Raw genomic sequence first — 25,133 nt, forward strand, 5'->3', positions numbered from 1 at the left:
TTTGGTTCGCGCCAGAACACCACAGACAGGCAAAAAATTTGTGCAAACACAGTTAAAGTATGGGACACGAACATGAAAAATCAATAGTGCTCATTTTAAAGGCTTATATGCAAGTTATTGCTATAAAAAGTGTATGGGGACCCGGGTACTACCCCAGGGGACATGTGTCAATGCAAAAAAAACAACCGTTTTTTTCAGGAGCAGTGATTTTAATAATGCTTAAAGTGAAACAATAAAAATTAAAAATTCCTTTAAATATCGTGCCTGGAGGTCCCCTTAGTCTGCCTGTAAAGTAGTGCATCTTTGTCATGTTTATAACAGTACCGCAGCAAAATTAAATTTCTAAAGGAAAAAATGTCATTTATAATTGCTTGTGGCTATAATGTATTTCCGAATCCCGGCAATATACATAAAAAATCATTGAAATTTTATTTTTTAAAAATGGCATGGGGGTCCCCCAAAAATCCATACCAGGCTCTTCAGGTCTGGTATGAATTTTAATGGGAACCCCGCTCCAAAAAGGAAAAAAAATGGCGTGGGGGTTCCCCCCAAAATCCATACCAGATCCTTTTCTGAACATGCAACCTGGCAGGCCATGGAAAAAGGTGGACAAGAGAGCCTCCCCCCTCCTAAACCGTACCAGGCCACATGCCCTCAACATAGGGAGGGTGCCCTGTTGATGGGGACAAAGGCCCACAGACCCCCACAACCACCAGGCAAGGGTTGTGGGGGTCTGTGGGCAGGGGGTTATTGGAATCTGAAAGCCCACTTTAACAAGGGGCCCCCAGATCTTGCCCCCCATGTGAATGGTACATTGTTCCCCTACCCATTCACCAAAAAAGTGTTAAAAAATTAAAAACGACAGCAGTTTTTGATTAAAAAAAAAGTGTCCCACGATGTAAATCCATCGTCAATCACGGCGTCCGACGGTCCCAAGACAAAAAAAATAAAAAGAATTAAATTCTCCTTATAATTTCCTTGTATTAGTAAATCTGAAGGCAATTGTACAGAGATTATAGTGTATAGCCAGCTTAAAGTAAGCTCTTCACACAACTCAGACTTTTCTTTTGCCTTTGTTGTTATAAGTTAAACATTTTTAAGATATCTTTTAGAAATAGGTAAAAATACATGTTGTTCTAGGCATATTTTATGCTGCATACTTTACAATTAAAGTGTATATATAACAATTTATAATTTTTCATTTTTCTTTTGAATAGGGAAGGTTTAAAACCTCTAACAGTTTATTTTTTGATGTCAGAATCCTACTGAGGAAATTTGACTCAATTACCTGTCTCAGAGATGAAGTAGGAAGTAAGAGAAAATCTCTCCATGCAAAGGAGAATTCCCATCTAAGACAGCTGTCACCAAAACAAGGTGACAGCTGATAATGGTTTTCAGGACAAATAGAGGGGAGCTCTACCAACTCGGGATGCCGAAAGCAACTAAAAGCATTTGAAAAACAATGCATACCAGTCCACTGGGGCACCCCACATACCCCATCAGTCAAAGAATAACTAAATAGAAGTACCAGGATAGCTGAAATGGAACGCCTCATCAGCATTGCCCATGACACACCTACCAAATTTTCATCCAAATGGGCTTGCTGGACCCACTTCCAGACAACAACAGATTACAAAGACTGCACCACTGCCAACTTGCCACCTGTCTTACACTATTCTATCACGCCTGCTTAAACCACCCACAACCAGATCCGAAATTGATAACCCCATCAGTCACAATTCGATAACAACCACCAATCCCCCCACCTTTCCCAATGGAGGGAGAGAGAGATGGACAACCACTCCCTCCGTTTCCCTACCCTTCCCATAACAATCCTATCACTTACTCCCATCTCCCCACTTATATCTTCCCCTCCCATCTTCCTTATCATAACAACCCTCCTTCCCTTCCCCTTCTTATACTTACTCCACCAGACCCCTGAATATCCTTTTAGTTATACAGAAACTTACGCTTTGACCTTGACAATACAATTTGAATCTTATTCATGACATCTCAACTTAGCTAGATACAAATACAATATTACAATTTATAACCAGTCCCAAATGCTCAGAACATGCTCAGAATCTATAAAAACAAACAAGTTCTTGATTCCTCGGAAATAGGGTTCTCTCTCACTATCTTACTGTTAGATGATATATTTATGTCAATAGCCTAAAAGTTACGATGTTACCATACCATGCCTAATGCCATATTACTTGTATTATGTGTTTCTGTAATACACCCCATATTGCTTGTTCTCTTTTATTTCCAATAAAAACTTTACGGGAAAAAAAAAAGCATTGGAAACACCTTACTACTGTATCAAAAACCCAAAGACACTGGAGAGTTAAATGCTTGTGTGAGTGTTAAGTCTTGCTAAACTGTGAAAAATTAATACCAGTCTTTAAAACCCATGCTCACTCTAAATACAGTATTTGATTGGGAAGATGTTATTTTTTTTTAATTACCCATAACCTGGTTTGATTTTTTTTTTTAAAAGACACAACTATTACCACTAGGGATGAGCCGAACACCCCCCGGTTCGGTTCGCACCAGAACCTGCAAACGGACCGAAAGTTTGCGTGAACTTTAGAACCCCATTAAAGTCTATGGGACTCGAAAGCTCGAAATCAAAAGTGCTAATTTTAAAGGTTAATATGCAAGTTATTGTCCTAAAAAGGGTTTGGAGACCCAGGTCCTGCCCCAGGGGACATGTATCAATGCAAAAAAAAGTTTTAAAAACGGCCGTTTTTTCAGGAGCAGTGATTTTAATGATGTTTAAAGTAAAAAAAAAGTGAAATATTCCTTTAATTATCGTACCTGGGGGGTGTCTATAGTATGCCTGTAAAGTGGCGCATGTTTCCCGTGCTTAGAACAGTCCCTGCACAAAATGACATTTTTAAAGGAATAAAAGTCATTTAAAACTGCTTGCGGCTTTAATGTAATGTCGAGTTCCGGCAATATGGATGAAAATCAGTGAGGCAAATGACATGGGTGACCCCAAGTCCATTACCAGGCCCTTTGGGTCTTGTATGGATATTAAGGGGAACCCTGTACCCAAATTAAAAAAAGGAAAGGCGTGGGGCCCCCAGGCCCTATATACACTGAACAGCAGTATACAGGCAGTGCAAACAAGACAGGGACTGTAGGTTTGTTGTTTTTTGGAAAACATAGGGAAGGGTTATCACCCCTGTAACATTTGTTTTGCTGTCTGTGCACCTCTTCAGAAGATTTCGCCTCACATTCTGTCCCACTGACAAATGTTTTTCGAAAATTTGGGGTTTTTAGTGAAACAAGGATTGGTGATAAAGCATCAGTGGAGAGGAGACACTTTTTTCCCATATAGGAATTTCCCTTCCTAGGGGTAGATTTCATCTCACTTCCTGTTGTCTCCTTCCGTTTGCAAAAAGGAGTCGTTTGTAAGTTGGATGTTTGAAAGTAGGGGCCTGCCCTATATACTCTGCAGAAATTTGGGCCTTAGTTGTTGGTGTTGCCACAACACTGTAAGCCCTCACAGTTACTCTTGGTGGGCGCAGGAACGGGCCCTGCTGTGAAATATTACATCAAGAATTGTAATTACAAGCCATTGTTGAACAATGGTAGATAAATTGGGCCTTTGGTGGTGGTGGTGGTGGTGGTGCTGGTGCCACAACACTGTAAACCCTCACAGTTACTCTTGGTGGGTGCAGGAATGGGCCCTGCTGTGAAATATTAGATCAAGAATTGTAATTACATGTCCCTGTTGAACGGGGGCAGAAAAATTGGACCTTAGGCACTGGTGCCACAACACTGCAACCCCTCACAGATACTCTAGTTGGAGCTCAGGAATGAGCCATGCTGCAAAGTATTGCATCAAAAATTGTAATTACACGCCCCTGTAGAACAGGGGCTGAAAAAGTGGGCCTTAGCCACTGGTGGCGGCGCCCAGAACCAAAAATGTTCTTACAAGCTATCAGCATGATCATTGAGGAGGAAGAGGATAGTCACTCAGCATAACAGGATAGTCACTCAGCATCAGCATAGGCAGTCTTGAAGGGATCTGACATTTAAAAAAAATTATTTGGTTACATCAACATCAGGTGCTTGGTAGCTGGTGGTGATCCAAGACTGATTCATTTTTATGAAGGTCAGTCGATCGACTGAGTCAGTGGACAGGCGCACCCTGTGATCGGTTACAAAGCCTCCAGCAGCACTGAATGTGCGTTCCGAAAGAATGCTGGATGCAGGACAAGCCAGTAGCTCAATTGCATACTGTGCAAGCTCTGGCCAGTGATCCATCCTCAAGACCCAGTAACCCAGAGGATTCTGTCCATTATTCCACGCAGCGTGTGCTCCAACAGGTGGACAAGAGGGACAGTGTCACTGATGCATGCACTGTCACTGCTCACCATCCTCGTGGCCTCCTCAAATGGTGACAGGACAGTGCATGCAACCCTGATCATGGCCCACTGGCGTGGGGAAAAAACCAAGCTCCCCTGACCCTGTCCTGGTGCCATAGTCACACAGGTACTCATTGATGGCCCTCTGCTGCGTTTGCAGTTGCTACAGCATGGCCAATGTTGAGTTCCACCAGGTGGGCATGTCACAGATTGGCGGTTCTTGGGCAGGTTAAATTCCTTTTGGAGGTCAGCCAGCCGAGCACTGGCATTACATGACCGGTGGAAATGCACACAGACTTTCCTGGCCTGCCTCAGGACATCCTGTAAGCCCAGGTACCTGCCCAAGAACCGCTGTACCACCAAGTTAAGGACATGAGCCAAACAGGGCACATGGGTCAGTTGTCCCTGTCGGAGGGCGGAGAGGAGGTTGGTGCCATTGACGCAAACCACCATTCCTGGCTTAAGCTGGGGTGGCGTCAACCACCTCTGAGTCTGCCCCTGCAGAGCTGACAGAATCTCTGCCCCAGTATGGCTCCTGTCCCCCAAGCACACCAGCTCAAGCACCGCATGGCATCTTTTTGCCTGCGTACTTGCGTAGCCCCTTGAACGCCTTGGGAGCACCGCTGGTTCCGAGGACAAAGCACAGGAAGAGGCCATGGAGGAAGAAGAAGAGGAGGGGGTGGAGGAGAGAGGTGTGTCAGAATCACCACTAGTAGCATTTTGGAGGCGTGGTGGCGGAACCACCTCCAACACTACTGCACCTTGTCCTGCATCCTTCCCAGCTGCCAGAAGAGTCACCCAATGAGCCATGAAAGATAGGTAACGTCCCTGTCTATGCCTGCTGAACCATGAGTCAGCGGTAATATGCACCTTACCGCTGACCACCCTGTCCAGCGAGGTCAAGACATTACCTTCCACATGCCAGTAGAGAGCCAGAATCGCCTTCCATGAGAAAAAGCGGCGTTTGGGAACCTGCCACTAAGGAACCGCACATTCCACAATCTCACGGAAGGGGGCAGAGTCTACCAAATGAAAAGGCAGCAGTTGAAGTGCTAGCAATTTAGCCAAGCTAGCATTCAACCACTGGGCATGTGGATGGCTGGGAGAGAACTTCTTTCGGCGGTGCAGCAGCTGGGGCAGGGAAATTTGCCTGGTACAATCTGACTTAGGTGTACCGATAGCAGATTGCCCGCAAGTACTTGGCTGTAACACACCTAATTCTACACCTTCATTCCTCTCAGTGCAGATTTCAGAGAGGACTAAAGGTATAGTGGGGTTGGAGATCCCAGCTGATGAGGAACAAGGAGAGGTCCGCTTGTTATTTGGTATGGGTCATTTAGGTATGCTTGCCAATGAACTGCATGGCAGGTCGACATATGCCTGGTAAAGCATGTGGTGCCCAACTGGGTGATGCTTTGGCCATGCGAGATACGCTTGAGACATATGTTGCAAATAGCTTGTCTCAAAAAAGGCCCACACCAAAGAACTTTTGGAATAACGCGCAGAGACAGCAGCGCCCTGCACATGCGGAGCTCTGTGGTGTGATGCAGTCGGTGTGCTGCCTTTAAGCTGGCCCCTGGAGGGCATCCTGCCTCGTTGGAGATGTGCCTCCTCCTCCTCTCTCCTATAAGGCACACACGTGGAGTCAGTGACCTCATCATCCCCTCCCTCCTCATCACTGGAGCAAACCTGGCAGTATGCTGCAGCTGGGGGAACATGACTGCCAGATTGCTGTCCTTCTTGGGCACCCCCTCTCTCTGGGCTCACGTTACTGCCTTCCTCATCGGAGCCTTCAAAACACTGGGAATCCTCCTGGAGCATGTACCCAACACTGTGGTCAAACAGTTCGGGGGACTCCTCAGGAGGACGTGGTGGGACTAGGGAAGGAGTGACTGATGTCATTGAGCCAAGGGAAGAGACCGCGTTGGCAGCTGCTTTGCCAGACAAAGTACCCTGAGCCTGGGTGAGAGAAGATGAGGAGGATGAGGACGTCTTGGTCATCCACTCGACCAAGTCTTCCGCATGTTGCGGCTCAACGCGGCCAGCTGCCAAAAAAAAGGACAAGCGTGTCCCATGGCCATGTGCTGATGAGGATGCACCGTTTCCACGACCAGCACTGTTGCCTCTAAACAGAACCTGCTTGCCCTCTTTTATTGGATTGTGACTACCTGCCTCTCCTTGTTAGCCTTCCAGACATACTAATGGCCTGCAGTGAGATGTAGCTGCACAAAGCTGGGATGTATATATATACTGATTATACTGCAGCTAACAATCAACTGCCTGCTTGTAGTATCATTAGTATGAGAACACCGGCAATTGTCTTTAGGTGCACACTGTGCAGAGGACACAGTAAACTAACTGTAAATACTGCAGCTGCCTGCCTGTGGTATTAATAGGATCAGAACACCAGCAATTGTCTTCAGGTAGCTTTAGGTGCACACCGTGCAAAGGACACAGTACACAAACTGTAAATACTTGAACAGGTTAATTGGTCATGGAAAATACAGCTAAATTATAGCACCAATCCCCAAATTAACATAGAAACAACAGGAACATGAGGTAGGGATTTTTGAAGGTACAAAAATTTTGTCAAATATATTCAATAAAAGGAGATTTATTTCTTATTTTGAGGAGCAAAACAAAAAAAAATATATATAAAAACAAAAGACACAGGCATGTACAGTAATGTTATTACAATGTTAAACAGGACAGCATGGTAAAAAATCCCAACATGTTTCGCCCATAGATCGGGCTTTTGCTTTTACCTTAGTCTTTCAAAATATGTAACATGTATATTATATTCTCTATTAGTATTCAGTCACTTACTATTTTTGTATATGTTGTTTGTTCTTTTGTTGTCCATTTTAGAAGGCCTGTACTTCCAAAAGACAGCCCCCGTGAAGAAGCCCAATCTATGGGCGAAACATGTTGGGATTTTTTACCATGCTGTCCTGTTTAACTGTAAATACTGCAGCTGCCTGCCTGTGGTATTAATAGGATCAGAACACCAGCAATTGTCTTCAGGTAGCTTTAGGTGCACACTGTGCAGAGGACACAGTATACTAACTGTAAATACTGCAGCTGCCTGCCTGTGGTATTAATAGGATCAGAAGAACACCAGCAATTGTCTTCAGGTAGCTTTAGGTGCACACTGTGCTAAGAACATAGTACACTAGTTGTAAATACTGCAGCTGCCTGCCTGTTGTATTAATAGGATCAGAACACCAGCAATTGTCTTCAGGTAGCTTTAGGTGCACACTGTGCAGAGGACACAGTATACTAATTGTAAATACTGCAGCTGCCTGCCTGTGGTATTAATGGGATCAAAATACCAGCAATTGTTTTCAGGTAGCTTTAGGTGCACACTGTGCAGTGGACACAGTACACTAACTGTAAATACTGCAGCTGCCTGCCAGTGGTATTAATAGGATCAGAACACCAGCAATTGTCTTCAGGAAGCTTTGGGTACACACTGTGCAAAGGACACAGTACACCAACTGTAAATACTGCAGCTGCCTGCCTGTGGTATTAATAGGATCAAAAGAACACCAGCAATTGTCTTCAGGTAGCTTTAGGTGCACACTGTGCAGAGGACACATTACACTAACTGTAAATACTGCAGCTGCCTGCCTGTGGTATTAATGGGATCAAAACACCAGCAATTGTCTTCAGGTAGCTTTAGGTGCACACTGTGCAGAGGTCACAGTATACTAACTGTAAATACTGCAGCTGCCTGCCTGTGGTATTAATAGGATCAGAAGAACACCAGCAATTGTTTTCAGGTAGCTTTGAGTGCACACTGTGCAAAGGACACAGTACACTAGTTGTAAATACTGCAGCTGCCTGCCTGTGGTATCAATAGGATCAGAACACCAGCAATTGTCTTCAGGTAGCTTTAGGTACACTTTACACCAACTGTAAATACTGCAGCTGCCTGCCTGTGGTATTAATAGAATCAGAAGAACATCAGCAATTGTCTTGAGGTAGCTTTAGGTGCACACTGTGCAGAGGACACAGTATACTAATTGTAAATACTGCAGCTGCCTGCCTGTGGTATTAATGGGATCAAAATACCAGCAATTGTTTTCAGGTAGCTTTAGGTGCACACTGTGCAGTGGACACAGTACACTAACTGTAAATACTGCAGCTGCCTGCCAGTGGTATTAATAGGATCAGAACACCAGCAATTGTCTTCAGGAAGCTTTAGGTACACACTGTGCAAAGGACACAGTACACCAACTGTAAATACTGCAGCTGCCTGCCTGTGGTATTAATAGGATCAAAAGAACACCAGCAATTTTCTTCAGGTAGCTTTAGGTGCACACTGTGCAGAGGACACATTACACTAACTGTAAATACTGCAGCTGCCTGCCTGTGGTATTAATGGGTTCAAAACACCAGCAATTGTCTTCAGGTAGCTTTAGGTGCACACTGTGCAGAGGTCACAGTATACTAACTGTAAATACTGCAGCTGCCTGCCTGTGGTATTAATAGGATCAGAAGAACACCAGCAATTGTTTTCAGGTAGCTTTAGGTGCACACTGTGCAAAGGACACAGTACACTAGTTGTAAATACTGCAGCTGCCTGCCTGTGGTATCAATAGGATCAGAACACCAGCAATTGTCTTCAGGTAGCTTTAGGTGCACACTGTGTAAAGGACACAGTGCACCAACTGTAAATACTGCAGCTGCCTGCCTGTGGTATTAATAGGATCAGAACACCAGCAATTGTCTTCAGGTAGCTTTAGGTGCACACTGTGCAGTGGACACAGTGCACTAACTGTAAATACTGCAGCTGCCTGCCAGTGGTATTAATAGGATCAAAAGAACACCAGCAATTGTCTTCAGGTAGCTTTAGGTACACACTGTGCAAATGACACAGTACACCAACTGTAAATACTGCAGCTGCCTGCCTGTGGTATTAATAGGATCAAAAGAACACCAGCAATTGTCTTCAGGTAGCTTTAGGTGCACACTGTGCAGAGAACACAGTACACTAACTGTAAATACTGCAGCTGCCTGCCTGTGGTATTAATGGGATCAAAACACCAGCAATTGTCTTCAGGTAGCTTTAGGTGCACACTGTGCAGAGGACACAGTATACTAACTGTAAATACTGCAGCTGCCTGCCTGTGGTATTAATAGGATCAGAAGAACACCAGCAATTGTTTTCAGGTAGCTTTGAGTGCACACTGTGCAAAGGACACAGTACACTAGTTGTAAATACTGCAGCTGCCTGCCTGTGGTATCAATAGGATCAGAACACCAGCAATTGTCTTCAGGTAGCTTTAGGTACACTTTACACCAACTGTAAATACTGCAGCTGCCTGCCTGTGGTATTAATAGAATCAGAAGAACATCAGCAATTGTCTTCAGGTAGCTTTAGGTGCACACTGTGCAGAGGACACAGTATACTAATTGTAAATACTGCAGCTGCCTGCCTGTGGTATTAATGGGATCAAAATACCAGCAATTGTTTTCAGGTAGCTTTAGGTGCACACTGTGCAGTGGACACAGTACACTAACTGTAAATACTGCAGCTGCCTGCCAGTGGTATTAATAGGATCAGAACACCAGCAATTGTCTTCAGGAAGCTTTAGGTACACACTGTGCAAAGGACACAGTACACCAACTGTAAATACTGCAGCTGCCTGCCTGTATTATTAATAGGATCAAAAGAACACCAGCAATTGTCTTCAGGTAGCTTTAGGTGCACACTGTGCAGAGGACACATTACACTAACTGTAAATACTGCAGCTGCCTGCCTGTGGTATTAATGGGTTCAAAACACCAGCAATTGTCTTCAGGTAGCTTTAGGTGCACACTGTGCAGAGGTCACAGTATATTAACTGTAAATACTGCAGCTGCCTGCCTGTGGTATTAATAGGATCAGAAGAACACCAGCAATTGTTTTCAGGTAGCTTTAGGTGCACACTGTGCAAAGGACACAGTACACTAGTTGTAAATACTGCAGCTGCCTGCCTGTGGTATCAATAGGATCAGAACACCAGCAATTGTCTTCAGGTAGCTTTAGGTGCACACTGTGTAAAGGACACAGTACACCAACTGTAAATACTGCAGCTGCCTGCCTGTGGTATTAATAGGATCAGAACACCAGCAATTGTCTTCAGGTAGCTTTAGGTGCACACTGTGCAGTGGACACAGTGCACTAACTGTAAATACTGCAGCTGCCTGCCAGTGGTATTAATAGGATCAAAAGAACACCAGCAATTGTCTTCAGGTAGCTTTAGGTACACACTGTGCAAATGACACAGTACACCAACTGTAAATACTGCAGCTGCCTGCCTGTGGTATTAATAGGATCAAAAGAACACCAGCAATTGTCTTCAGGTAGCTTTAGGTGCACACTGTGCAGAGAACACAGTACACTAACTGTAAATACTGCAGCTGCCTGCCTCTGGTATTAATGGGATCAAAACACCAGCAATTGTCTTCAGGTAGCTTTAGGTGCACACTGTGCAGAGGACACAGTATACTAACTGTAAATACTGCAGCTGCCTGCCTGTGGTATTAATAGGATCAGAAGAACACCAGCAATTGTTTTCAGGTAGCTTTGAGTGCACACTGTGCAAAGGACACAGTACACTAGTTGTAAATACTGCAGCTGCCTGCCTGTGGTATCAATGGGATCAGAACACCAGCAATTGTCTTCAGGTAGCTTTAGGTGCACACTGTGAAAAAGACACAGTACACCAACTGTAAATACTGCAGCTGCCTGCCTGTGGTATTAATAGGATCAGAACACCAGCAATTGTCTTCAGGTAGCTTTAGGTGCACACTGTGCAGTGGACACAGTACACTAACTGTAAATACTGCAGCTGCCTGCCAGTGGTATTAATAGGATCAAAATAACACCAGCAATTGTCTTCAGGTAGCTTTAGGTACACACTGTGCAGAGGACACAGTACACTAACTGTAAATACTGTAAATACTGTAAAAACACCTGCCTGTCTGTCAGTATATTAGGAAAAGAATAACAGGAACGGATCTAGCTAAACTGAATACAGTGTATGTATATATATATATATATATATATATATATATATATATATATATATATATATTTATATATTTATATATATATATATATATATATATATATATATATATATATATATATATATATATATATATATATATATATATATATATATATATATGATGCATATATATACACAATACACTGTAAGTGTGGCCAGTTACGGCTCTCTGTACAGACTGCGCTGTGATTGGTCAAGCATGCAGGTCATAGTGCATTCTTGCTCAGTCATCCACCAGCAATGCACTGCGATGCCGCAGTTAATTATGGGCCGTGACGCGCCACTTGAATTTGGTGCGTACGGCCCATAACATTCGCAATTCGACGAACAACCGAACAGGCAATGTTCGACTCGAACATGGGTTCGACTCGAACTCGAAGCTCATCCCTAATTACCACAATATTTGTAATAATGTCAAATCATCAAGAATCAAACATAATAATGAGATAGCTGAGGCAGAAACTAAAAATATATTGTTCTTTATTCAAGAGCACACCAGATATATAAATGGACAATATGCACAAGTACTCTTCAAAAACCATTGCAACTAGGTTGTAATTGAAATGGGCCTAAAGAACTCACAATTGCACATTGTTATACTTTCTTTAATTGCTGATCTGGCCTATTATGTCAGATGGATTTATCTTTACTTGGAGGTGAGGACTGTAGAAACTGTAGCAAGGAATTTGCCCCAGGCAGCCCGAACCTTAGGAGTGAAATCACCAGGGAAGTGAGAAGCCAAGACCTCCAGGATAATGTTAGACAGCAGCTGCAAAGAGAAATAGAGAAATAGAGAACATATATATGTATATATATATATATATATATATATATATATATATATATATATATATATATATATATATATATATATATATTTGTGTATTTTATAAGGACAGTAATGTTCAAACTGCTTTAAATTAAGAGTATTTGCTTCCCTGAGTTGCAACGTTTACATTGTATATTTAATGTAATTCTGAATTCATTTTACATAGCAAAGCTTAATAAAAAATACTGAGTTATAATCAGCATAATTCAAATTGTTGCATATAGCAGCCAGTTCATCTTCGCTTCTGGTCGTGCACCAGAGGCGAAGAGGAATACCTTTCACCTCTGGTGCGCGACTGAGGCAGCCTGATATATTATAGAGCCTATCCGGCCATATAGTATCTGTGGAGCGACTCATTTGTTTTCTTATCATCCATATAAAATTTGATTTTCTCTCTATTTTTACCTGAATCAATTGGGCTTATAAGATATTTATTATTCTTATTTACATCCTACTGATGCCCACTTGTTATCTATATCGTTATCCAGTTTATGTCTGGTTTAATTCCCTTACACCATCATCTCATCTGTGTGATATAACAACAAACACACAACAAGAAAATGTCCGCCATGCGGTGTGCATGGATAACCAACAAAATGGCCACGATGTAAACAATGAGCAGTCCGTTAGAAAATGACCGCTCAAACACTTCTGGTTTCATCATATAAAAACAATGCCTGTACAGCCAATCCAGTTCCCTAGATAAAGTCACATGACGTGACATAATGCGTAGGCAGTGGCTGGAGTCAGACGCGCACCGGAAGTGACATAAGGAGGGGCCGAAAACGCCGGTTTTAAACTGTTCTTGCCTGTTTTTACTTTTTACATGTAAGAGTCCACCTTTTTTCCTTGTCAAAAGAAGTTTATTGAGTATACAATGTTATAAAGATACATAAAGATACATAAAGTAAGTTTACAAGGATCTATAAAGTAAGCTCATTGTTTTACAGTAGGGTTTATATAGGTAAATATCATGAAATTTCAAATATTAAACATTGGGTTCACGTAAACCTAAATTAAAGATATATATCATTTCCTTAGTTACTTTTTAGGTATTTAAATGATTTATACCTACTATACATATTGTTTACAAGTAGAGTGTATATAGGTCAAATAAATTCTGATAATGAGCTTTAATCGTAAGGTGGAGAAAAGGAAAGAGAAAGAAGAAAAAGGGTTGAAAGGTAGAGGTATGGTCCACAAGGTTGTCCCGCTCGTCAGTTTATTATTCTTTTTAGTTCTCTTTGAAGCCTTAGAATGGGTGTCTCTGTAAGTCATTTAATCTGTTACCATGGCAACAGGACAGAGTCATTGAAATTTGACAGGAACTGTTGTTTTATCCAAGGATGCCAAAGTTTTTCAAATTTTGGAATTTGATTTTGATCGATGGCTACCATCTTAGCATGGGACATTGTATTATTCATTCTGTGAATTGTTTCTGCTAGTACCAATGTAGGAGATTTCCATGCCTTGGCCACTGTTTGTTTTGCAGCCGTTATTAGTTGGATCATAAGTTTGAATTGAGAGAGTGTTAACCATTCCGGTTTTAGATTAAGTAAAGTTAAATATGGATCTGGTTGTATTATTTTTTTAAATATTTTAGATGCAATCACGAAGACTTCCTTCCAGAAGGTTTGGATTACTGGGCACGTCCACCATATGTGTAAATATGTGCCTATTTCTGGGCATCCTCGAAAACAAAGAGTTGAGGTATTAGGTGAATATTTTGCCACTCTAGCGGGTACAAGGTACCAGCGAGTTAGGACTTTATAATTTGTCTCCAGTACCAAGATGTTGGGTGAAGATGACTTAGATGTGAGCCATATGTTAGACCAGTCCGTGTCTTCTAAAGTTCGTCCCAGGTCCTCCTCCCACCTCTGAACGTAAGAGGGTCTATTAAGATTTGCTACTCCATATAATTGATTATAAAGTGATGAAATTGTACCTTTAGCAAATGGATCTTTTGTACAGATTGATTCAAAAATGGATAATTGGGATAATGGTGTATCCCCCTTTAGGAATGGTGTATAGAAATTTTTGATTTGGAGATATCTAAATATCTCAGAGTTTGGTAGATCATATTTTTCTCTAAGCGATGGGAATGAAAGGAATGATTTAGATGCTATGAAGTCATTTAGTGTCTGAATGCCTGATGTTGTCCAAGCTTTAAAAGAATTTGGGTAGATCCATGCCGGATAAAAGGCCGGATTTCTGATAAAAGAAAGGAGAGGATTGTGTGGAGATTGTAACTGATATTTGGTTTTTAGTTTATCCCAGAGAGATAAGAAGTGTTTAGTTATGGGATTATGAATTTTAAAGCGGTCTTTAGGATCAAGCCATAATAAATTTGATATTAATAGAGGGTCATTTTCTGAAGCCTCTATAAATACCCATAATGGGATTTCCTGTTTTGCATGGTATTTGGACAGACTGGCCAAATGTGCTGCTCTGTAGTAGTTAGTAAAATTAGGGTATCCCAGGCCTCCTTTATTTTTGGGAAGATGTAGTGTGTGTATAGGTATACGTGGTTTAGAAGAGCCCCATATAAACGAAGTTGCTCTTTTTTGTACTATTCTCAAAAAATAGGAAGGAATTGGAATAGGGAGGACTCTGAATAGATAAAGCAATTTGGGTAGAATAGTCATTTTGATTGCATTAATCTTCCCTATCCAGAATAAAGGAAGTTGCGACCATTGTTTTATTAGATTTGTGATCTGTCTTAATACAGGAGGATAATTGGTTGAGAATAAGTCAGAATGAGATGCTGTTAAATGAATTCCAAGATATGGGATTGATTTTTCTGCCCATGTGAATGGGAGTGCAGCCCTAGCCGGGATCAACTCCATGTTTGTGAGTGAAATATTAAGCACTAGGCATTTCTTGGGATTAATCATAAGGCCGGATAGGTCTGCAAATCCATCAAGAGCTGGTATTAAGTTAGGACCAGAGACCTGTGGTGATGATAGAAAAAGTAATATATCGTCTGCAAATATACATAATTTGTGTGTAATACCTCCTACTTCAATGCCAGTTATAGTTTGGTTTGTTCTGATGTATTGGGCCATGGGTTCGAGTATAAGGGCAAATAATAAGGGAGATAATGGGCAACCCTGTCGGGTACCTCTTTCGATATTAAAGGCTTCAGATTTGTATCCAGCATATTTTATATAGGCTTTGGGTTTATTATATAATGCTTTGATCCATGTTAAAAAGTGGGGTCCAAAACCCCATTTTTGTAATGAATATTGCATATATTGCCAGGATACTGTGTCAAATGCCCTCTTAATATCGAGAGATAGAAAACATAAAGGGATTTTCCGTTTTTTAGCAATATGTGCCAATAACACTGCCCTGCGTATATTATCGCCTGCCTGTCTATTTGGCATGAAGCCTACTTGATCTCTATGTATTAATTTTCCTATAATGCTATTGAGGCGTTTTGCTATTATTTTTGCTAATAATTTAATATCGAGGTTTAACAGAGAGATAGGCCGATAATTCACACAGGAAGTATCATCAGAAAGGGGTTTTGGGATCATACAAACAATTGCCATTAGTGTTTCTTGCCGAAAAGAATGTCCATCTAGAAGTTTGTTAAAAGTTTCAGTGAGAATGGGAGAGAGTATTTCTGAGAATGTTTTATAGTATAAAGCCGAGTAGCCGTCTGGGCCTGGTCTTTTGTTAAGTTTTAGGTCTTTTATGGCGTTAGCAACTTCATCTATAGTTATAGGCTCATCCAAACTGGTTTTTTGATTCTGAGATAACTCAGGTAAGGTTATTTTTGAGAAGAAGGATTCAGCCTCTGTAGGATTAAATTCATTGTTTGTCTTGTATAAAGTTGCGAGATGTGAGTGAAATTTATGGACTATTTTAACTGGATTACAAGTGTAAACATTTTTTGATAATTTCAAATTGGTTTGAAAGATTTGTTAGTTGAATTTAATGCCCGAGCCAAATATGTACCTGGTTTGTTTGTATTCATGTAGAAATTGTGTTTGGAGCGTTTGAGGGATTTATCAACTGACTCAGTGAGAAATAGATCGTATTCCAATCTAGATTTTTCCAGATGAGATTTTGTACTCTGAGATGGATTATCTTGAAATGATATGTAGGCTGCATTAAAATTGAGTTCTAGTTTTTTTGCTAGATTTTTGCGTTCCCGTTTAAATAATGCCATTTGTCTTTGTATTGTACCACGTAAGACAGGCTTATGAGCTTCCCACAGTGTTATTGGGGAGATGTCTGTTGTATTATTAATTGATATGTATTCCTTTAAAGCTTGTTCAATGGCCATCTGATGTAGTGGGTGTTTGAGCATTATGTCCGGTAAGTACCACGTTGGGTCATGCGCTTTTGTTATGGCTGAGGCTATAGTAGTGTATACTGCATTATGGTCAGACCACGGAATCGGAATTATATCTGATGCAATAATTTCTGGTATCATTCCTATTGTTAGAAAAATATGATCTATTCTGGTGAAGGTTTGATGAGGGTGCGAGAAATAAGTGAATTTCTTTTTCATTGGGTTACTTTCTCTCCATGAATCTACCAGATTGTATTTGGAAAGAAGTTGAGAAAAAGGTAATCTAGAGGTTATTTTGGATGGTGTAAAAGGTGATTTATCTAGAAATGGGAGGAGGACCTGGTTCGAATCCCCACACATTATCACTGTTCCTATTTTGTGTGTATTAATCACTTGTAATATATGTGAGAGGAATGGTGTAGGTTGTTTGTTAGGAGCGTAGTAGGAAATCACAGTGATTGCTGTATCCATTATATAACCCATGAGTATCAGGTATCTACCTTCTGGGTCTTTAATTTCTGATGATAAGGTGAATGGTGTGGATCGGTGAAATGCAATTAGAGTTCCCCTTTGCTTGGTACAGGCAGAAGCTGTGTAAATTTGTTGATAAAAAGGAGAAATATATTTTGGAGTAGAATCTTTGGTGAAGTGTGTTTCTTGGAGGCATACTATGTGAGCCTTCTTGTTATGGAAAGTACGGAAGGCTTTGGTCCTTTTTTGAGGGACATTTATTCCCTGAACATTCAGGGAAAGTATATTCAGTGGTGCCATGGCAATAGATCAAATAGTTTTGACTTACTTTTTGTTATGCAGAGCTGACTGCGCAGATCAACCTGTGTGGACTGAAGAGATGAATAGATAGAAAAGAAACCAGTGAATTCTGGAGTAAAGAGTAAACAAAAAACATATGAGATTAGATGATACATTGTATAAATTATTTTTTGCAAGTAATCACAATTTACCCGTGAAAGAGAATAAATATCTCTCTCAGGGGAATAAGTGCCTTCGTCACACTCCCACATAATATGGTTGGGAGAATGAGGAGGGCTAATGGGGGTACACGGATCTTCCGCTTACAGGAGAGAAGTGCTATGTCAAAAGACATCAAAATGATGTTTCATTAATTGGAGTGCAGAATATAGTTTTTGTTGAAATTATTTATTCCAGGGTGGTTGTATATGGTTAGTCTTGCCCTAGGCTAAATAATTCAGTTAGAAAGGTACTGTTAATAACTTTGGTATTGATGAAGATAGTTTGAATTATTTTGGGATTTTAACCCTTTTAGAGTAAACAATTACATATTTTATTCATATGTAACTGTTTAGATATGTTAACTCATAAAATTGAGGTTGTATTGCTTCAGATTAGAATAAACAAAAACATAATTCTAGGAACTAGTTAGGTAATAATATATTTGTTTTAAGAAAAGAAAGAAAAAGCTTCCATTACTTCTGGATTATTGAACATATTTGTCCTAAAAAGTAATAAATCTATTGTTATTACCTGATAATATATAACTGAACAAGAATTTCCTTATTTCACTTATATATTCTAAGGCTATATGAATCAGAAGTAATAAGAAATATAACTGGAATGTAACATGATCCCACACAGTGTGTGACTATCAGAATGCAGTTACATTCAGTTATAAATACAGGTTTTTTATAGAGAACCATCTCTTAGTATAATAAATGAAGAGATATCAGGAATTAGGATGTCAGTCCATTGAATCTTCTTGGTCCATGGATAATGTGGCATAACGGCCTCTTTTGTGAGAATGATGATTCCCATTTTGTTCTGAAATTTTCTGGGTGCTGCCTGAAGGTGAAGATGACGCCATTCTTCTGCGTGTGGGGGTGTTGCTGCTTGTGGGTTCTGTCAGATTTAATTTTAAAAGGGTTTGTTGTAGTTCATCTGCTGATCTGCTTCTGTAAATTGTACCTTGGTAGTTAAATCTGACTGAAAAGGGGAAGCCCCATTGATACATAATGTTGTGGCGTTGCAGTTCCATTAGTTGGGGTTTCATGGATCGTCTTTTAGTAATAGTAAGTTGGGATAGGTCAGCAAAAATTTGATAATTGTGTCCTTGAAAATTAAGTTCCTTTTTTTCTCTTGCAGCAATTAGTATTTGTTCCTTCGTTCTGTAATAATGAAATTTTGTGATTATATCACGTGGGGGTCCATCTTTCTTTTTGGCTGTGAGGGCTCTGTGTACTCTGTCCAGTTCTAAACGTTTAATAGGGATATCTGGTTTTAGTTCTTGTAATAGAGCAGTAATAGTAGATTGCAGGTCTGTCACAGTTTCAGGTATTCCCCTTATGCGCAAGTTTGAACGTCTGGCTCTATTTTCGTAATCTTCGAGCTTAGTTTGAAGTATTAAATTCTCTTCTTTTAATTGTTCCAATTCTGTTATATTTTCTTGGGTTGTAATTTCAATTTCATCCATTTTTATTTCTAAGGCTGCGGTGCGGTTTCCCAGCTCTCTTATTTCTTTGGTTAGGCTTTTTGTTATTTGGTCTGAGGTTTGTTTTAAAGCCTTATGAAGCATCTTTTCAAATTGTAATAATATTACTGGGGATACTGAGGAGGCTTGTGGAGAAGTTTGTGAGAGGATTTGTTCTGTATCTGACTCAAATGGAGAGTCTTGCTGTGACATTTTCTGTCTGTGAGAGCGCCCTGATGCTGAATCTTGTGAGGTGACTGGAGCTGCTTCAGCTGCAGTGAGTGCCTGTGAGCTCTTTGTGAGGTGATTTTTATTTCTGCCACGGTTTCCTCCCAGTACCATATTTCCTGCCCAAACTTTCACAGTTTGTTCCCTGGGGCAAAAAGGTTCAAATGGATACCTTTTGAGCCTGCAGGCTCCGCTTTGTCCTTCTCTTCTCTCCTCAGCGGTGTGGAGCTCTAACAATGCATGGCTGCTTTGCTAGGCTCCGCCTCCTGCCCCCTCGAGTCCACCTTTTTTTACAAATAAACACACCCTATTCTTTTAAAACCCTACTACACTATTGGAGGCACTTTTTTCTTTCTCTTCCCCATCACTGCTGCATTAATGCACCGGAGTGCATTGGGGCAGCTGAGTGGAGGAACTTACAGCTGGAGAAGGTATTCTTGGCCCCTTTTGAAGTGTATGTGAGCTGAAAAAGAACCAAAGGGAAGCGGTGGAGAATTTTATCTATTCTATCATGCGATTTAATACAGTATATGAGAGTTCTGTGAGACTGACTGTTTGAAAACTAATTTATGAAGTCACTTATGGACACTGATGAGCACTGATTCGGCTTTCCAGTATCACACCATCCCTGTCCACCACTCTATGAACATTTATTCCTCCTGTATTCACCATTCTCCGTAGAAGATGAGAAAAAATTGACTTTCTGTTTCTTGTAGTGAAATATTTTTATACATGTTTATTTATGTGTCATTCTTGCATTTTTTGCACATGCATTTTTTGCACATGTATTTAGTTTTCCATTTTTTTGCACATGAATTGGACCTTTGTTTTCACCTTCCCACACCATTTTTGATGTCCCTTGGTGGAGCCAATATAACCTTTAATTTTAGTTTTTACAACCTTTTTATATTTGAGGTTGTCACGATTCCCATTGATTGCACCTTGCACTTTATGTATTTGTAAGATTATTCACAAGTCTGCGCGAGATCACTTTTACACTATTTACTTATGGTTATGTGTTGTGAACACTATTAGGTGTTGCTGCAGATGTATTCACTTTATTTATTTATTTATTTTTTGTGCTTTTACATATTCACTTTATTTATTTTTTGTGCTTTCACACATTCACCAATTACTCTGAGTAGCGCGAGGGACATTTACACACTTTTTATGAAAAATGTATTGACATACATTTAAAAACAAACATTGCACAGTAACTGTATTAATAAGTATGACTAGTGTTACATCGAAATCACATAGAAAGAAATTAGAGGCACCATATAGATACTACCATCGATCTGAAGCAACTGTTTGACTGGTCTCGACACGATCGATTGTGGTATCTATATGGTACCTCTAGGTCCCACATACTAATTTCTTTCTGTGATTTCGATGTAACATTAGTCATGCTTATTAATACAGTTACTGTACAATGTTTGTTTTTAAATGTATGTCAATACATTTTTCATATTTTTATAGATATTGTTTGAGGTGTGACTCTTTAAAAGTTCCGTGGGCAAAATATTTTTTCTCTGTGTTGTGCATACTAATTTGGGACTGAGACACTACCTCAGTCCTTTCCGCACCAGCTCTACTTGTCTGTCTTAATTTATTCTACTCCTAAAAGTTACAAAGCAAACTTATTCTCTCAAAATGAAAGTATTTTGTGGAAGATGCTCTAAATCAGGGGGGCTTACTACTGTACCCTGCCTGGCTATTATGTTTACTCTCTGCCTTTAATATCTTCCAAGTTAGCGACCCACAATAAATATGCATATCAAGAGTTTTGGCTTCACATCTTACTGATTAAGAAAAAATTGAATTAAGAAGATAATCATGACAGACCAAAAGCTAACATTTTTAGAGAGGTCAGTAATAACACCCACAATATTTATGTTGTGACAATTTTCCTAAAAACTGTCATAGCATTCCAAGTATATTTATTACTTAAAGTATGACCTTTAAATATTAGCATCAAAACGGAGGCCCACCAGAGTTTCAATACTATATAATGCTGCAAACACCTAAACTCAATGTATTCTGTCCACCTAAATCAAGTTATCTTATTGCTGTATAATAACATTCAGTGATACTCACAGCAAAATTTCCTGGATCCACTCTTAGCAGCAGGTCACTTAGGGAGGACAGGTTGCCAACAAGGTCATCCAGATGATTGGCTGCACCTGCAAGAGCATTCATAATTTTTCCACCATGTGTCTGGATGTCAGCAGAGCCAGGGGTCAGGTCAGATTGGGTGAAATGAGTTTTGGTTTGGGGGGAGCTAAGGAAAAGCCTAACAGAAAATAAAATGACTGCAGAAATTATTATATGAAAAATGATGCATTGCACAGTAAATAAAATGCATATGCTGTATATATAGACACTGGGAAAGCAAAGTTTGTATTCTTTCACTGTTGTTAAGTCTAGCAAACAAACCTTACTGTCCTTCAAGAAATGGAAATGATCTCCTTGTTTTATGACTTTATGGAATCTATTTACAAACAAATGTTATATAATGTGTGATACATAAAATAGTAATAGTAATAGCAATTACTAATTGCTTACATCTTTCTCCCAATTATCACTTAAGCTTATCTCAGTCTGAAAATGTTTAGTTTTGTAGAGTTTAAACAGGTTGTAAATTCTGTTAATAGTCTCTTAGATTTTTAGAGGCCATACACATGGATAATAGAACTGGATTGACTTATTCTACGTGGTAGTTGTTAGTTTATCAGTGTTGGAACATTAGCGAAATAATTTCTGTGCTGTTACATTATTTATCCAGTTGAAAATGCACACTGTAATAATCCATATAAAAAATAACCATGAATAAAATAACTTTACCTACTTAAGGCCTCAGCACCAAGATCACTGGCCTGAGAGGCAATCTTGCCAACCATGGAAAGCACAGCAGCCTTCTCGCTAGCAGATAGACTCATTGTGATGATTGGGAGTTGGTGCAGTAAGTGAGATCAGTTGGCAACTTCAGAAAGGTCCACATTAAAAAGAAAATCTTGCCAGTTTATAATGCATTAGGATACCATTCACAGTGGTCAAGTTGTGTTCCTATTGGCCAAAATTACAGATCATTGCAGTTTACATTACATGGCATTCCACATATGTTTTAAATGTATTTAATTCTATAGCATTTACAAGTTACAAAGAATAGTTATGATTGTTTTCATTAAAGTTGTATCTCTTCCACTCTTCTGGGAGTCAAGAATACCAGGTAAGTATAGATTTCACAGAGAAAGCCCACACATACCTGGAATATCAATTCCACTTCATATTTGGTACTTCCAAAGGTTAATCATATTTCCTTTCTGGAAATATATATATAAAAAATATATATATATATATATATATATATATAATCCACACTAAAGCATGCTGCAGAGAAACATGAACTAAATCCACATGATTTTTTAGTTTATTTTCAGGTGTGACTTAAAGCAGATTGTCACCCAAAAGGGAGCCAATATCTAGTTTTGACAGGCACCCGTTCCCCACTTCCAATTCGACTGCCTAGGCGACTGTTCTAGTTCTGCCTAGTTCCTCCTGCCCTCCCTGCCTACAACCTCTTGGTACATGTCACAGGTCCCAAGAGGCTGGGGGACAATTCAGATAGCACAGCGTGGCTCGTGCATATATAGTGGGGAGCTGACTGTGAAGCCACAAGGAATCACACCCAGGTTCCCACAGTAAACATGCTGACCCATATTTACTGCGGGAACATTGACTAATTACAACGAATGGCCGTCGTCCATTCGGTGTCAGAGAAGGATAAATGGAGGTCTTCCTCCCACTTTAGCATAGGGGGTGTCTTAACAAAAAATTGTGACTCTATCCGCACCCGTGACCTATGGACATCATTTTTGTCTGGCTATCTGCTGCTCACTGCGGGGATGCCAGCCACGCACACTGGTTAGGACGGTTTTAACATGTCAGTGGGTTCCGAGTGCAGGACGTCGCCCGGCACACCCCACCCACGGCGTGGGGTGATGCCAGGCACTCCATTCCCTTTATATCAATACTATGTTAAGTCTATGTTTGTGCATTCCTTGAGCCCAAAAAAGTCCTATTTTCAAGGGGAGTTTCTCCTCTATATTGTACTAGGGATGTGGCCTTTATCAAGCAGACTTCAAACCTCTCTCTTCCACTGCATATCTTTCTCTGCATTAAGGTAAAAAAAACTTCCACTAGCTGCTCCTCCACCCCCCTTTTTTCAAACACTTACCTGAGTCTTACATTAATCCAGCACTGTGCCCATCTTTAGTTCTTCTCTCCCTGATAACACAGGCTGAACTGATAGTAGCTAGAGACATTGGCTCTTGCTGCTGTCAGTCAAATCCTGTGAGGAGAAAGTTGGGGCAGGGCTGAGCCACGTTGTGTGTGTCTATGGATGCACATAGCCTTACTCAGAAGCAAGCCCACATGTGTGCTCCCATAGCAAGCAGCTTGCTATATTGGCACATGCAGACGAAGTGGAGCAGAGAGCACAGGTAGTGGACACCAGAAATGGAGGAATTGGTAAGTATAAATCTTTTTTTTATATTGGGAAAAAAAAAATTTACTTTACAATGCTTTACCTCAACCTGAAAACGTTTTGTTTTGTAGGGTGGAGACAGGATATGAATTCAGTAGCTTTTTGAAAAAGGACTGGAATTACTTATTTCATGTAATGAGCAGCTATTTGTCAGTGTAACTAATTTCATTAGCCTAAAAATTCCTGTGCTGTTACATTATACAGCTAGTTGAAAATCCACAGTGTTATCATCTATATAAAATATAACCAAGAATAAAAGAACCTTACCTGGTCAAAACCTCAGCACCCAGATCACTGGCCTTTGGGGAGCACAGCAGCCTTCTCGCTAGCAGACAGACTCATTGTGGTGATCGGGAGATGGTGCAGGAAGCCTTAGATCAGCTTGGCAACTCAAGAAAGATCAACAATAAACTGAAAATCTCACTAGATTTTAAATCATTGGGATACCATTTAGAAAGGTAAAATGCATTCCTATTGGCTGAAAACTACACACCACCCCTTAGAAGTGACATCCCCTGAACCGTGCATGTTTTATGTGCTGACACAGGGAAAGCATCTCATTACTAAATGTTGATTACAAAGCATATACACTGCTTTTGTGTTTACTGAGCTATTGCTTTTCATTACAGTTGAATGCAATAAAGGACGTGGCGTTGGTGATATAATTTCAATGTACTCAATTAGATAGCATTTACAAGTTGAAAATTATAGCTGTGATTGTTTTAATTCATTGTATCTCATCTCCACCCTTCTGGGAGTTAAGAATACAAGTTAAGTATATGTTTAATAGAAAATGTTCACAAATTTCTGGACTACCATAATTCCACTCCATATTTGTTACTTTGAAAGACCATGTTTCTTTGTTGTTTTTTAAGTAATGGATTATTTTCTACACTAAAGCATACTACAGAAAAACACTGGCTAATTGCACATAGTTTTTGAGTTTATTTTTGTGTGTGACTTAAATATAATGGGACACTGTTTTATACAGATGCACTCATGGGCCTTACATTGTAGGTAAGCCAGAACAACAGCATTTTATTGTCAAAATTTCAAAGGCACTCAGACCAACTTTCCCAAGACACCAGACAGGAATGGACCACCCACGACTTACAATATGACATACTGAAGTAATGAGAGATATGCCAGGGCAACATAATGGCAAAAAGCCAAAAATAAAAGATAAAAAAGTAGACAAAAAAATAGCACAAGGCCAACCACCCCACATGTGCCATAAATTAACAAGTGTGAGACCATGAAAAACAGCAGTGATTTTTTTTATGTCTTATTACACCTTAAACTCCCTGATTTTACCAAAACCTAATTCAAATTGGTGACCTATCG

At 40.1% G+C, this 25,133-nt stretch overlaps 2 protein-coding genes across 3 annotated transcripts in view; one reads left to right on the forward strand and one right to left on the reverse strand.

Moving 5' to 3' along the window:
* RALYL (RALY RNA binding protein like) overlaps positions 1-25,133 on the forward strand; it is a 1,862,755-nt gene that overhangs the window by 852,174 nt on the left and 985,448 nt on the right. The gene's annotated exons all lie outside the window — the stretch shown is intronic.
* LOC141145316 (hemoglobin subunit alpha-3-like) lies at positions 11,904-24,338 on the reverse strand. 2 transcript variants are annotated; one of them, XM_073631892.1, is made up of 5 exons: positions 24,057-24,338; positions 22,509-22,566; positions 22,088-22,309; positions 21,341-21,536; positions 11,904-12,209 (listed from the first exon to the last, which is right to left on the reverse strand). In XM_073631892.1, exons 3-5 carry the CDS (start codon positions 22,180-22,182, stop codon positions 12,087-12,089), a joined length of 414 nt encoding a protein of 137 aa, XP_073487993.1. In that variant the 5' UTR covers positions 22,183-22,309; positions 22,509-22,566; positions 24,057-24,338; the 3' UTR covers positions 11,904-12,086. The 2 variants fall into 2 exon arrangements, with proteins under 2 accessions (XP_073487993.1, XP_073487992.1); XM_073631891.1 differs by lacking the exon at positions 22,509-22,566 and having other exon boundaries at positions 24,057-24,337.

Source organism: Aquarana catesbeiana, linkage group LG05 (genome assembly GCF_042186555.1).
Source record: "Aquarana catesbeiana isolate 2022-GZ linkage group LG05, ASM4218655v1, whole genome shotgun sequence".
In the NCBI taxonomy this organism is placed as follows: domain Eukaryota; kingdom Metazoa; phylum Chordata; class Amphibia; order Anura; family Ranidae; genus Aquarana; species Aquarana catesbeiana.

Bases quoted from the DNA above. Each gene is read 5' to 3' on its own strand.
- LOC141145316 (XM_073631892.1), bottom strand. From the start codon at position 22,182: ATGAGTCTATCTGCTAGCGAGAAGGCTGCTGTGCTTTCCATGGTTGGC. The intron at 21,537-22,087 runs GTAAAGTTATTT...ATTTTCTGTTAG, and splicing joins GGTGCTGAGGCCTTAAGTAG to GCTTTTCCTTAGCTCCCCCC. The intron at 12,210-21,340 runs GTGAGTATCACT...TTCTCTTTGCAG, and splicing joins TGGATCCAGGAAATTTTGCT to CTGCTGTCTAACATTATCCT.